The sequence below is a fragment of the Manis javanica genome, chromosome 6, assembly GCF_040802235.1.
Source record: "Manis javanica isolate MJ-LG chromosome 6, MJ_LKY, whole genome shotgun sequence".
In the NCBI taxonomy this organism is placed as follows: domain Eukaryota; kingdom Metazoa; phylum Chordata; class Mammalia; order Pholidota; family Manidae; genus Manis; species Manis javanica.
The window spans coordinates 114,481,542-114,493,723 of record NC_133161.1 but is presented as its reverse complement, the minus strand read 5'-3'; the positions used below and the strand labels follow the sequence as shown (position 1 = coordinate 114,493,723).

At 41.6% G+C, this 12,182-nt stretch overlaps 1 protein-coding gene across 2 annotated transcripts; it reads right to left on the bottom strand.

Annotated features, from left to right (window-relative positions):
* Positions 1–407: 407 nt before the first annotated feature.
* On the bottom strand, positions 408–4,846 carry SLN (sarcolipin). Of its 2 annotated transcripts, none has more exons than XM_017677131.3 (2): positions 4,690–4,846; positions 408–854 (listed from the first exon to the last, which is right to left on the bottom strand). In XM_017677131.3, exon 2 carries the CDS (start codon positions 780–782, stop codon positions 687–689), a length of 96 nt encoding a protein of 31 aa, XP_017532620.1. In that variant the 5' UTR covers positions 783–854; positions 4,690–4,846; the 3' UTR covers positions 408–686. The 2 variants fall into 2 exon arrangements, with proteins under 2 accessions (XP_017532620.1, XP_036876205.1); XM_037020310.2 differs by lacking the exon at positions 4,690–4,846 and adding an exon at positions 4,548–4,683.
* Positions 4,847–12,182: the final 7,336 nt, after the last annotated feature.

The following is a 12,182-nucleotide window of genomic DNA, read 5'->3' as shown; positions in this document are numbered from 1 at the left end:
GCTGCAGACCTCGGAGCGGAATGGACTTAGTCCCCCTCTGCCCCTGGACTACTTTAGAGGGAAAGGCTGAGAAGCCCTGGACCCAAGGAATTAGTTGAAATGTGACACTCTTAATTGCCTTGGTTTCAAATCCTCAGCAGTTGGAGCATCCTGACTTATCTCAAATGCTAGAAATACTGTAACATTTGTCACTTCAATCCCTGCCAAAGGTCAAATGCAGTATCACAAATAGAAGCTAAAATAAATTCTAAAGGTCACCTCTGTCATTGACTTAACTTGATTCATGTGATAGCTATGGGCCTGACAATGGCTTTCTCCTACATTCCTTTCCTCTGGTGGGTTGATTTGGAGTTTGGTTGTCACAGTGTGGGTTGAAGGGATGTGTGGAGAGACAGATCAGGGGCGTGTTACAATTCTGCATCATCAGGAATCCAGTTTAATTCTAACCTTGTGGCTTGTCTAACACATTTGCAGTAAGAGTTGGGGAATAAATGTAACGCTCACTGGCAAACACCTGGCAGCCTCTTTAGAGCACACGCAGTGAATCCTAGCCTCGGATCCTGTGAGTGCAGGTCACAAGTGCTGTGGGGTGCCAGGACAGGCATCCATGGCAGCAGTGGGGTCTCAGGACATAGGCGGGCAGCTCTGGAGCATCGCAGTCCGTCCCAGGAACATGGCATGGCCTCTCAGTACTGATAGGACCTCACCAGGAGCCACATCAGGATAACAGTGATCAGGACGACCGTGAAGTTGAGACACAGCTCCCGGGTGGATCGCTCCATTCTCAGAGTGGCTCAGTGAGAACGGGAGGCAGACTTCTGCGGGCACGCCCAAGACCTCCTGCTTGTCCTCACCTACAGGAAGTAACAGGAAACACGTGGGAGGGGGGGTGGTTAATGAGCATTCTTTCCTCAAATGACATGGCAGCGCTGTGGAAGAGAAGAGTGTTAGGGGCCCATTTATGTCTCCCTGAAAATTCATATGTTGAAATTCTAACCCCCAGTAGTATCTCAGAACATGACTGTATTTGGGGAAAGGGTCTTTCAAGAGGTAATTCAGTTAAAATGGACCATAATGCAATATGATTGGTGTCCTTATGAGAAGAGGAGATTAGGACACAGACATGCACAGACACAGGAGAAGGCAGCCACCGGCAAGCCGAGAAGGCAGGACTCAGAAGAAAGCAAACTTGATCGTGGGTTCCCAGGCTCCAGACTGTCTTTAGATGAGAGCTGCGGCGTCGCTGGGCCTCTAGCCTGCTGGTCTACTCTGCAGATTTTGGACTCACCAGCCTCTGTAATCATATGAGCCAATTCTATACACATCACACACAGACATGCACACACACACACACACACACACACACACACACACACACACACACACCCCTATGGGTTCTGTTTCTCTGAAGAACCCTGACTAATACAAAGAGCCTGGCTTTCACAGAAAGACAAATACCATATGATTTCACATACATGAAATCTAAACAAAACAAAACAAAACATAAATAGACTCATAGACACTGATAAGTGACTGGTGGTTACCATGGAGGAGGGGTTAGTGTGGGAAGGTGGAATAAGGGGAGAAAGAGGCACAAAATCTCAATCACATATAAATTAGTCACAGAGATGAAAGTAGAGCATAGAGAATAGTCATTAGTTCTGTAACATCTTTCTATGTTGACAGTAACTACACTAGTTGGGGTGAGCATTTAATAGTGTAGGTAACTGTGAAATCAATATGTTGTTACTTGAAACCACTATATTACATATCAACTATATTTCGATTTAAAAAACAAAACATGGAGTCTGGCTTTTTTGTCTGATGTTAGAAAAGACCAGCATACTCCTAATCTTTTTCCTATGATGATTGTCTTGGTGCTTTTGGTAAAATGCAAAGTATTCGATTTTTCTCTCTCCAGTTTCTGTGTGTGTGTGTGTGTGTGTATGTGTGTGTGTGTGTATATGTGTGTTGTGTGCTTGCTCTGCAGAGTACCAGCAAACAAGATAATCAGAAGGGAAAAAAACTTTTTCTCTAATGTTATGGCTTAGTGTTGTTCTTACTTTGAATTACACATAGAGGTAGGACACCATGATTGTTCGGGTTTCTGTCTGCTATGGAACTTCATTTAAACCTATGAAAGCATGTATTTCCAACAGTGCTTGGCCTCTTCCTAAGCCCTGCATTGGGCACAAGGCCCACTGGGGTCAACCCAAAGCCCCTCACACAACAGGCACTTGGTCCAAAGTGCAAGTGTTAGCCTCATGGGCACTTGAATTCAGCAAGGGCTTGTGCCAGCTATTTTTAGCTAAGGCCAGGATGTGCCTATATTGTAAACACTTCAGAGAGCAGAGATGGTATCTTTATAGTTTGTACAGACAGTACACACAAGAAATCATTCTCTGAGAGCATATGGAATGCAGCCAATCAGATTATTACCTTCAGTGAGGTGGCATAATTGCCTGTGTAGGCAAACCAAGTGAAATACTAAAATTTTAGATGTTTGGGACAAGAGTCTACTAGGAAGTGAAAAAGTTTAGGGGGAAAAGATGTCTTGCTAAGGGTGGAAGTTCAGGAAGCAGAAAGAGTCGTTAGACACTTTTTGACCTGAACAGTATTTTTAACCGTCTAACCCGACTGAATTATTAATTGCAATTACTGTATTCGTTACGTTTTTAGTGGACCAAACTATTAATTGTATAAACCAGCTGAATAATCATTTTTCGTGTTATGTAACACACAGTTTCAAATCAGATTGTGTCGATCAGTGGGTTGATGCATCTTGGTTTAAATTATGGCTGAATCATGACTGATTCATATTTCATTTTTCTTTTAATTTTTATCCATCTTTTGTCCCCTCACACAAAGAATATAGCAAACTGCCAGCGAAAAACTTTACAAGGATTTGTTTGAAGAAGACAGTGAACAGAAGAAAATGAATATATAAAGGAAGTAGAGAGAATGTGTAAGAATGTTCGCAAGAGCAGAGGGGAGCAGGAAGGTGATGAATCCAGGCAAAGAGCCTGAAGGCAAAGGAATGAGAATCAGAGGCAGACTCTTCCTTGAGGATTTATTATTTGGGTAAGTTCTGAAGAAGTACAGAGATATGCAAAAAATACCAACAGGAAATGTTACTGAAAACTGTCCACAGCTCTGTTCATGTGACCTACACAAGTCTGTGGTCTTCACAACTCAGACAAGTATCACAATTTTTATCTTTCCCAATATTATAGCTAAGAAATGTGACTTTCAGAGAGGGGTCAAGTCATTTGTTGTAATGACACATAGCAGGTTAGAGGCAGAACTGGAACAGGCTGATGGAACTAGTTGCTAGAATTGTGGGTACTCCAAAGTAGTGATTACAAGAATGAGCTATTACTGCAATTCACTGCCGTGATTAAACAAAGTCAGTGTAAATTTGCAACACTGGGGAAACAATTTGACATTTTTCATTCCTGCTAATAATGTTCATTCCCTATTTTTATCCTTCTACTGGAGAAACTCAAGCCAGTGTACAGCAGAACACATACACAAGAATGTTCACAACAACATTTTCATAATATCCGCACACTGCAAACAACTCAAACGTTCATCAGCAATGGAATGGATGACGAACTCTGGTTTACTCATATATCTGAATGCTATAGAGCAAAAGAAATATATGAACACACAATAAGATGGGTGGAGCTCACAAATATAATTGTGGGGCAAAAGAAACATAGAATATGACTCCATTTATACAAAGCCCAAAACAGGGAACTTAATCATATTGTTTAGGAATACAGACATAGACGGTAAAATTATAAAGAAATTCATGGACAAGCTTATCTTAATAATCAAGAAGGTAATTACTTATGGGAGAGCAGAAGAAGGAGGTGATGACTGATGGACTTCTGGGAAGCTAGAAACCATGTTTCTTGACCTCAGTGATAGTTATACATGTGTGGCCTTATAATTATTGTTCAAACTGTATGTTTTATGCATTCTTCATATTTTTTTCAATAGTCTCTGAATTGACAGCCTTTCCGTCACACTCCTTCATTTCCTAGTTTCCCTCTTATTATTTCTTGCACTTTGATGGTGAACTTCAATATCTGTTGTTTTGCATATTTTTTAAACAAAAAAACACAGAGTTAAGGTGAGAATGTCTAATGAATCCAATTCAATCAACGTGTAAGTTAACCATAAGAGGTGAACTTCACTTTCACACACATTTATGCCAAAGTTAGGTAGAAATTCAGATCAGCAAGTTCCATTTTTCTGCTGCCAACCCACAAAGACAACTCTGGCTTCATTTTAAATCTTTTTGGAGTCAAGATCACATCAGATGGTCCAAAGGGAATGACATATGGATGAAATAAAAACCAAAAAAGCTCTGAACAAATTGTTTGATGCTGACTTTCTTTGAATGGAGACTTTGAGAAGATGGAAGACAAACTTTCCTCAATGATACAAAAAATAATTTTTTTAACAGGAAGGAATAAAATGCATAACCTCCTGCTTAACATGAGGTAGAAAAAAGGAAAGCAGGAATCAAAAGTACTCACTTTGTGTCTTAAGAAATACTGTGTACAGCAAGCACCGCCTATTTCACTGAGGAACGTAGCCATTCCTCTGCTTTTCTCCCCTGCAGCTCATGGGCACCCACGAACACACCCTGTGTGCTCAGCACAGACATTCTGCTGTTACCTGAAGGGGGCGAGGATGCCCCCAGCTGCCGCAGACTCCCCCTCTCCCTCCGCAGGCTCCAAGTCCCGCTCCTCTCCTGGGCTGTCCGGGCTCCTGGGCCCTGGGCGGCGCCTCAAGTAGGCTGTGGGAGGTGGCCATCCCTGTGATGTCACTGATGAAGCCTCCCCAGGGAACAGCCCCCAAAAACTGGAGGCTCCTGGTGTTCAGGGGGACACGGAGATACGTTGACTAAGTCTCTGTTCCTTTGCCAGCCAATTTGTATTAACAACCCCAGGGACTTAAAATCTTCTCTCTCCAGTTGACTTTTGGTGCACTTGATGTGGGTTTTCAATTAACCTTTCAGATCATGTTGAGTATCTCTAACGGGTTTAACACATCTTAAACCAAGAGTGATGGACTGATGGTAACAAACCAGTGCTACGCTTTGGCTGCGCCCCTGCTCAGCATGTGTGGGGTAAAAGTGTGACTTCACTCTACCACGCTTATCTTTAGCTCTTTGAAATGCGACGACTTCTCTGCCTTGCACGCACACATTCTGAGCCACACACACGCACCAGAATTCAACAGACCTCCTCAGCTCTTTCCAGACTGACTGTGGCTCAAGCACTGAAATCCATCTCCTCAGTCACCTGCTTCACATAACTCTCCAGCTAAGCTGTATGTTAAAAGTTCACACATTGATATACAGTTTCATCTGAAACAGCTGTGGAAGCCATGATTTATATGTCTTTGCCAGTAAACTAATACTGCAGGAAACTCATGCAGCAAAACAGAGTCATTTGAAAAGTTTGGGGGTAGGAGGGGAACTGGTCAGAACTAGTGAAAAACATGAGTTACAGAATATCTCCGCAAGGAATAGAATTGTATAAACTCTGACTAAAACTAGACTCTTAAAATGAGTTTGTAATCCACATGACAGATGTCTGGAGGGAAACGGAACTTCAGAAGTGTTTAATGGAACTTGAATGCACATCATTTCTGCACTTTAAATATGGCCCCAGCAATTGTGTTTGCTCAGCAAATCCTTTCTTTATAGAAAATAGAGCAAATATCCCTTCTGAATTCCCAATTCAGGTCAGTCAATATAATGCATTTCCAGAAGGCATAAACAAGCAAAATTCTCTACATAGTTGTATTCAGTCCAGTCAAGTCTTTCTCCACCATTCCTCATTGCCTAGAGACATTACCAAAAGAAAGATTTTCCATTCCATTTCTTCATTTCAACATAAACCCAATGACGAGTAATCTTAATACAACATTCTGTCACCACATGCCTTGTAAAAAGAGACCTTGGTGAGATAGTATATAATTAGATAGTATATAATTATAGTGCCATTGAACATTGTTACCATCTGGCAAATTCCTTGAATGCAGTCAGATTTCTGTCTTTTATCTCCAAGCCCTTGCCAGATTGTTTCAAATGCTAGGAATGTTTTTCTACACACCAAGCCGCATTTGTCCCTTTTTTTAACTGCTCAAAATTATTTTCTGAATTAAAAAGCATATATTTATTGTAGAAATTTTGAAAATATGAAAGTTTATAAAAGCATAAAAAGTTATCTTTAATCACCACCCAAAGGAGAAAAAAACCCGTTATATTACTTTTTATTCATGTTTGAGGCTGCACAGACACAATCTCAAATTCTCAAGATATTTTCGGTAAAGGAATCTGATACTTGAAAAACCTTTATCTTTTTGATTCATATAGAATCAAACTATTCATACTATACCATGTGTTGGTTTGGGGGTTAAGGGACAAGCATTTATTTTGTACATGTTGGAACAAGAATTAGATCTACTCTATTTAAAATGTTAAATAGAATAGGGAAATGTTATATTACAAAACAGCTCACCAACACCGTCAGCTTAGTTGAATTGGTCCATTCCAATGTAACTGGAGGGGAAATGTTAATGCTTACTCACCAATCAGTTTCACTTGTCTATTCGGTGGTCCCATGTAAATTTCTCCAACATTATACCAGGAATTGTTATGCCCAGTACACTGACAAATTTCCAGATACAGACTTCAGAAGCTTCTGCATTTAGTGGTTTATCCTGTGATGTCACGAGCAAGCGGGATTACAATGGGAATTTAGCTTGTTATTAGTTTGACCTAACCCTTTCTGGCAAAATCTGCAAGCCACCCAAAGTCACCTGACAACTATCCAAACGCCTGAAGGAGAGTTTAACCCTGAGGATGTTCCAGACCACTAAAAAAAGAAAGCAACATTCTTGTGTCTCATTTAAGAAGCTGAGAATCACAAAATTTCAAGCCTCAGTGCCAAAGCCAATTCATTCCTTTTGATTAACCTTGCTTAATTCTGCTGATATTTTCCTGTGAGCAGTTCCCACAACTTAACAGCATTCATTTCACATCAGCTTTCCTTCAAGCTGCTGTTCTGCTCATCAACAGGTCATACTAAATAATCTTTAACATTGTTTCTATGCCTATGAATCTAGAATTTTGCAAAGGGTCAAAAGTGTTAGAAAACAACATTCACATTGATACTGGCATTGAAGATCTATCTGACATTTATCTATCTCCACCACCACCATATACATTCCTAGGTGTAAAATATTTTATCTTTTGAGAATCAATGCTGAACTCTTGTGTCTGTTAAGGAGCTAAACTAGCTTGTTTAATTTATTGACCGTTTCCATCAATCTTTGTACTTTGAGGGGTGAAAAGTGAAGACCTCATGTCAGTCTATGACATAATGGGAGAATTCAGCAAGCCTTGATGAAAGGTGGTAAGCTCTTAGCACATTAAGTAGTGAGTATAAGGATTGTGATGCCTTTCTCACTGTCGTATCTTCACATCCAGCTGGTCATGGTGCTGCTCAAAAAGAAAGCAACAACATTCCACTATTTTCTTTCACGGTCCCACACAGATGAATACAAGCCCAGAGAAAGAGGAAACCCTTTTTCTTGAAGCTCTCTCTGTGTCCTTGAACACTTAATGATTATTATCAATTCTCTTAATCACTTGTGGCACATGTTTTTGTCTCATTAACTGGATGTTCATTTCAAAAGCAGGGAAAATTTCTATCGCTGATGGTGCACCAAACCAGCAAAGAATCATAGTCAATGCTTGTAACCAAAATCAGTCAAAGGGAGAAATTAAGTTTATGTCTTACAAGCAATCATACACTTCTGCTCTCCCATGTATCTCGTGACCAGACTGCAGAAGAAGCCCCCACCTAACCTCTCTGACCAGATAAGCGCTCGCTGGCCCCTGTAATTACCTATTGATATGGAGATGGACTACTGCTCTCCACCCCCTGGGAACACCTATTGATACGGAGATGCACTAAAGCCAGGAGAGAGCTATCTGCAGTGTTACACACATGCTCTAGGATGCACAGCAAGGGGCCCAGCATGAGTCTCTTGTCATGTCACATCTCTGGCTGAGATCCAGACATGTCTGAGCAGGCCTGGCCAATATGAATGGGGAAGTTGAGGTCAACATCAAATCTATTCATAAAAGGACCTTGAAGCCACCAGGGAGAGAAAACTCCTCTGAAGGAAAGTGATCAGGAAGATGCAATGTGGTTCAGCCACAGGGAGAATAGATAGTCATCCGGTCGCATGTAATACAAGCTTGCTGTGTCAGCGCGGGTCCTGCGAGAAGCAGACGCCAAGATGGAGCTAATGTGCACAAAAACAATGTATCGGGAAATGCCTGTGACAGAAAACACGGAGAAAGGGGGAAACTGAGAGAGCCATCAAACAACAAGAGAAAGAGAGGATAAAGGAAGGGAGGTTGGGCAGAAGCATCTAAGCCTTCACTTCAGTTCTAAGGAAAGTTCAACAAGGCTTTTAGGAGACCTCGAGTCAAAGGCACCGGGCAGAGGCGTCCCATGTCGCCCCAGGATGAGGTGATCTTCATATTCCTCCCGTCCTCAGTCAGGGACTGGGAGCAGCCTGTGGGCAGTGAGACCTCTGTGCAAATGGGATTTTCATTTCAAAGCACAGTCGCTGGGGTCCATCTTAATTATGGTGCGTCAGAGCTGAGAGGTGTGCTCTCCTGGCCAACATACGCACTTAACAACCATCCTACTTCCCTACAGTGTGGAGTCTGGGTCCTAGTAGGAGAGAGGTCTGTAGATAAAAAAAATCCATAACTCTTAAAAATTAACCTCAAAAGTCTGGAACACTGAATAGGGAAGAGATATTTTCCCTCTGCCTGTGCCATCTGTCAGACCTCAGTGCATCGTGGAACCAGCCAGTTATGTCCCTCCACTGGAGTATCACAGGGCCTGACAGACGCAGCAGGACTGACCAAGACTTATTTGCAGTTTATATTAAGCTGTGCAGGCCTTAGTAACAAATCACAGTGCAGAGGAGCTTGAGCTAAAGAGCAAGAACACAGCAGGCACTGTGTGATAGCCAGCAGTACTTGTGCGTGAGATATGAACCACCCCCTGAGGTTGCTGGAAATCGATCAGGGGAGCATTAAGGGGCATGCATTCTTTCATAATATGCAGGAGCAAGAGCCAGAAAAACACATATTAGTCCTGTTTATAATTACCCGTTTTAAATCCTGGATTGGTGAGGTGACACCTGTTAACATCATTTGACTTGGAACCAATTAAATTCTTCTCTGTAACAAGTATATTTCTGCTCTATAATAAGATTCTGCAGGCAAACAGCTTTCTCTCAGCACATAGCTACTGGGAGGGAAAAAAAAGAAGCAGCCAAAAATGTGTTTACTACTAGGCTAATACCATCTGCCCTCAAAAGACTCCCAGATTTCAGATTGGCTTTGTGATTTTTCTGATGGGAACTAAGATTTCAGCAGTCTTTTGATGTGCTCTTACTGAACCCTTTAGGGAGATTCTAGCCAGACATACATACCCACTTGAAACATTGTGTTCATTAGGGAATTTCATCAAGGGTATTTTCGCTGATTCTCTTTAGGCAATCTGTCAGTCAAAATGACACAAATGCAGTTTTAGCAAGAAAAATTAGGATCAGACAAAATTGCTTGTTGTTCTCTGTGAATGAGTTCATTTGGCCTTCGCCTTTGGCTATGAAGGTAAAGAGTACAGAGTCAGGAAGAACCATTAAAATCTAACTCTGCTCTCCATGAAGGTAATGATAGACTAAAGTGCCAAGCTGCAGTAATGTGGAAGAAGAGTAGCTGTTTGCAAGCTACAGGCTGGGTTTCCTTTTGGATGAGGGATGTGCTATCTCTAAGAGCAATTTGGACACTTGTTCTACAGCCTGGGGAGTAACCTAACCTTTCACACTTTTACAGTAAGTGAATGTTTTACAGTAAGTGGAGTTGCCAGGGGCTAGTATTCTGGGAATTGGGGCAGCTTATCTGGGAGAGGTAATTCAGGCCTATTCTCTTTAGCTTGGATTTTGCAGGTTCTTGCCCTCATTTGTCAATGTAGAACAAAATAGAAGGCCCCAGCACCTAAGGCCATTTCTGTCTGTGTCTTCATGGAGGTACACCTTTTGTACTAACAGAAATCTAAGACACTAACCTTGTTTTCCTCTTCTATCCCTCTGTTGCTATATGATACAGTTCTCACCAAGCACTTGCATGTCAACTGTTCCCACTGAGCACCAACACAAGCACAAGACACCCCTGCCACTTCCTCTAGGAATGGTTGTCTCTCCCAGTGGACACCACCACTGCTTGCCTTGTCTTGCACCTACTCAGCCCCTTCTGCTGGGGACCACAGCTTTTGACCCCTAAAGGTACCCAAGTTACTTTACTTCTAGAGCAAAATGAGGAGTGCAGGTAAAGAATGTGGGCCCCTTTCTGTGTGTTACACCCTGTTGAGGAGTACCAAAGTCTTTGCTCTCACTCCAGTGTCTTCCCAGACAAGAGTTCATGGGGAAGTTCAGCCAGGGAATGTATGGAAGTAATAGGCATCTTGCTATAACAGGCATCAGGCTCACTGATTCCCTTCCATCACTGAAAAGTGAGACTGCATCAAACTCCTCCTCTCTTAGAATGAATTCTTTCTCAGGGAGCCCCTAATCAGTGACCTTGTGCAGATAGTGTAGCACATCCTATTCTCTACCAAATATCTTTCCATTAAGGTCAGAGGAGAAATTGGCTTCTCTACACTCCAGATGTAAAGCATCATATTTCTTATTTCAGTGGCTTCCTGTAGCTCCCAGACTAAGCTGAAAACGTTCATTTCCCATGACCTAGTTCTAAACTCACTGCCCTCTGCAGCAAGCCCAGATCTGTGGTTGCTTAGATGTTCTCTCGGTGATATATGTACCATTACCCTTGACTACAGCATCTTTTCAGCCTTCCCTCAACATCTGCCACCTTTGATGAATAACAACAGTACTTGATTCAAGCCTCACACTCCTGAGCCCTTAGGCTGAGATGAATGGCCTCTGTGATCTCTGCGTCCAATGCATCACGGATTCACAGCATATTTTCAGCATTGACCTTGGCCATCCCCCCTGCTCAGGCACAGGGATTGTACCTCTCACCCCTGTAGACCTAGTGCCTAATCCCACAGGGCACAGAATGTAATGGGCACTCTGTACAAGTTTGTCAAATAAAAATGTCTCTGAATGTAAAATGATTGATTTATTCATAAACTGTTCCACTCTGGAGCATCATGGACAGATGAATGTGTCAAAAGCAAAACTCTCTGATCTTTCATCAATTTACATGAGACAAGATGGGCATGGTCACAAGATCTAATGACTTGACCTACTCAGGATTTCTCTATCTAAGAACAGTACGTTCTAGGTGTCCTACCATTGACTCCATCTGACAGCTATTTTTTAGATATGCACATAATATATTATAAAGGGATGATTTTCTCTGCTGTTGAAGTTGAACAGAAACAATGTAATTTTGGAGATAATTTGAAATGTAGAAGTATAAAAATATAATTTAAATGTTCTTGAACACAAAATTAATTCTTAACATCTTTGTCATACTGTTTCATGTCTTTTTTTGATAAAAGAATTAAAATACAACAATAAAGCTGAGGTCCTGTTGAACTGCCATTCCCAGTTCTCTGCTCCTTCCCACCTCCCCAGACAAAAGTGCTGCTAAGAGTTTGATGTATAATACAAGTTCTATAATTAATCCTTTCAGATTTAGCATCCAGATTGTGCTAGTCTGATGAGTAGGTTTCCCACTTTCTTTCTTCTCTGAAACAGTTTTTTGAATAAAACAGATATCTTTTTTCTTTTTAGAATTTGCAATAACTGGTCCATTAAATTGTGTGGGCCTGATAACATTTTGAGGAGTCAGGGAAAATTTTTAACTCCTGATTTCATGATTTTTCATGGATATACATCCTATTTATTAGTTTTTCTATTTCTTAAGTCAATTATAGAAGTTTATTATTGAAGGCAAATTCTGCTGCGCTAAGACACCCCACCCCTTAAGATACAGTCACCAACGGAGAACATATCCTACCCCTACTCCTTAAAAACGCGCTTCCTCACCCACGAGCTGCTGCTCTCCACCTAGAGACAGCCATTCTCTCTTTCAGCCATTA

Coding starts and splice junctions, on each gene's coding strand:
- SLN (XM_017677131.3), bottom strand. CDS start 782: ATGGAGCGATCCACCCGGGAGCTGTGTCTCAACTTCACGGTCGTCCTG.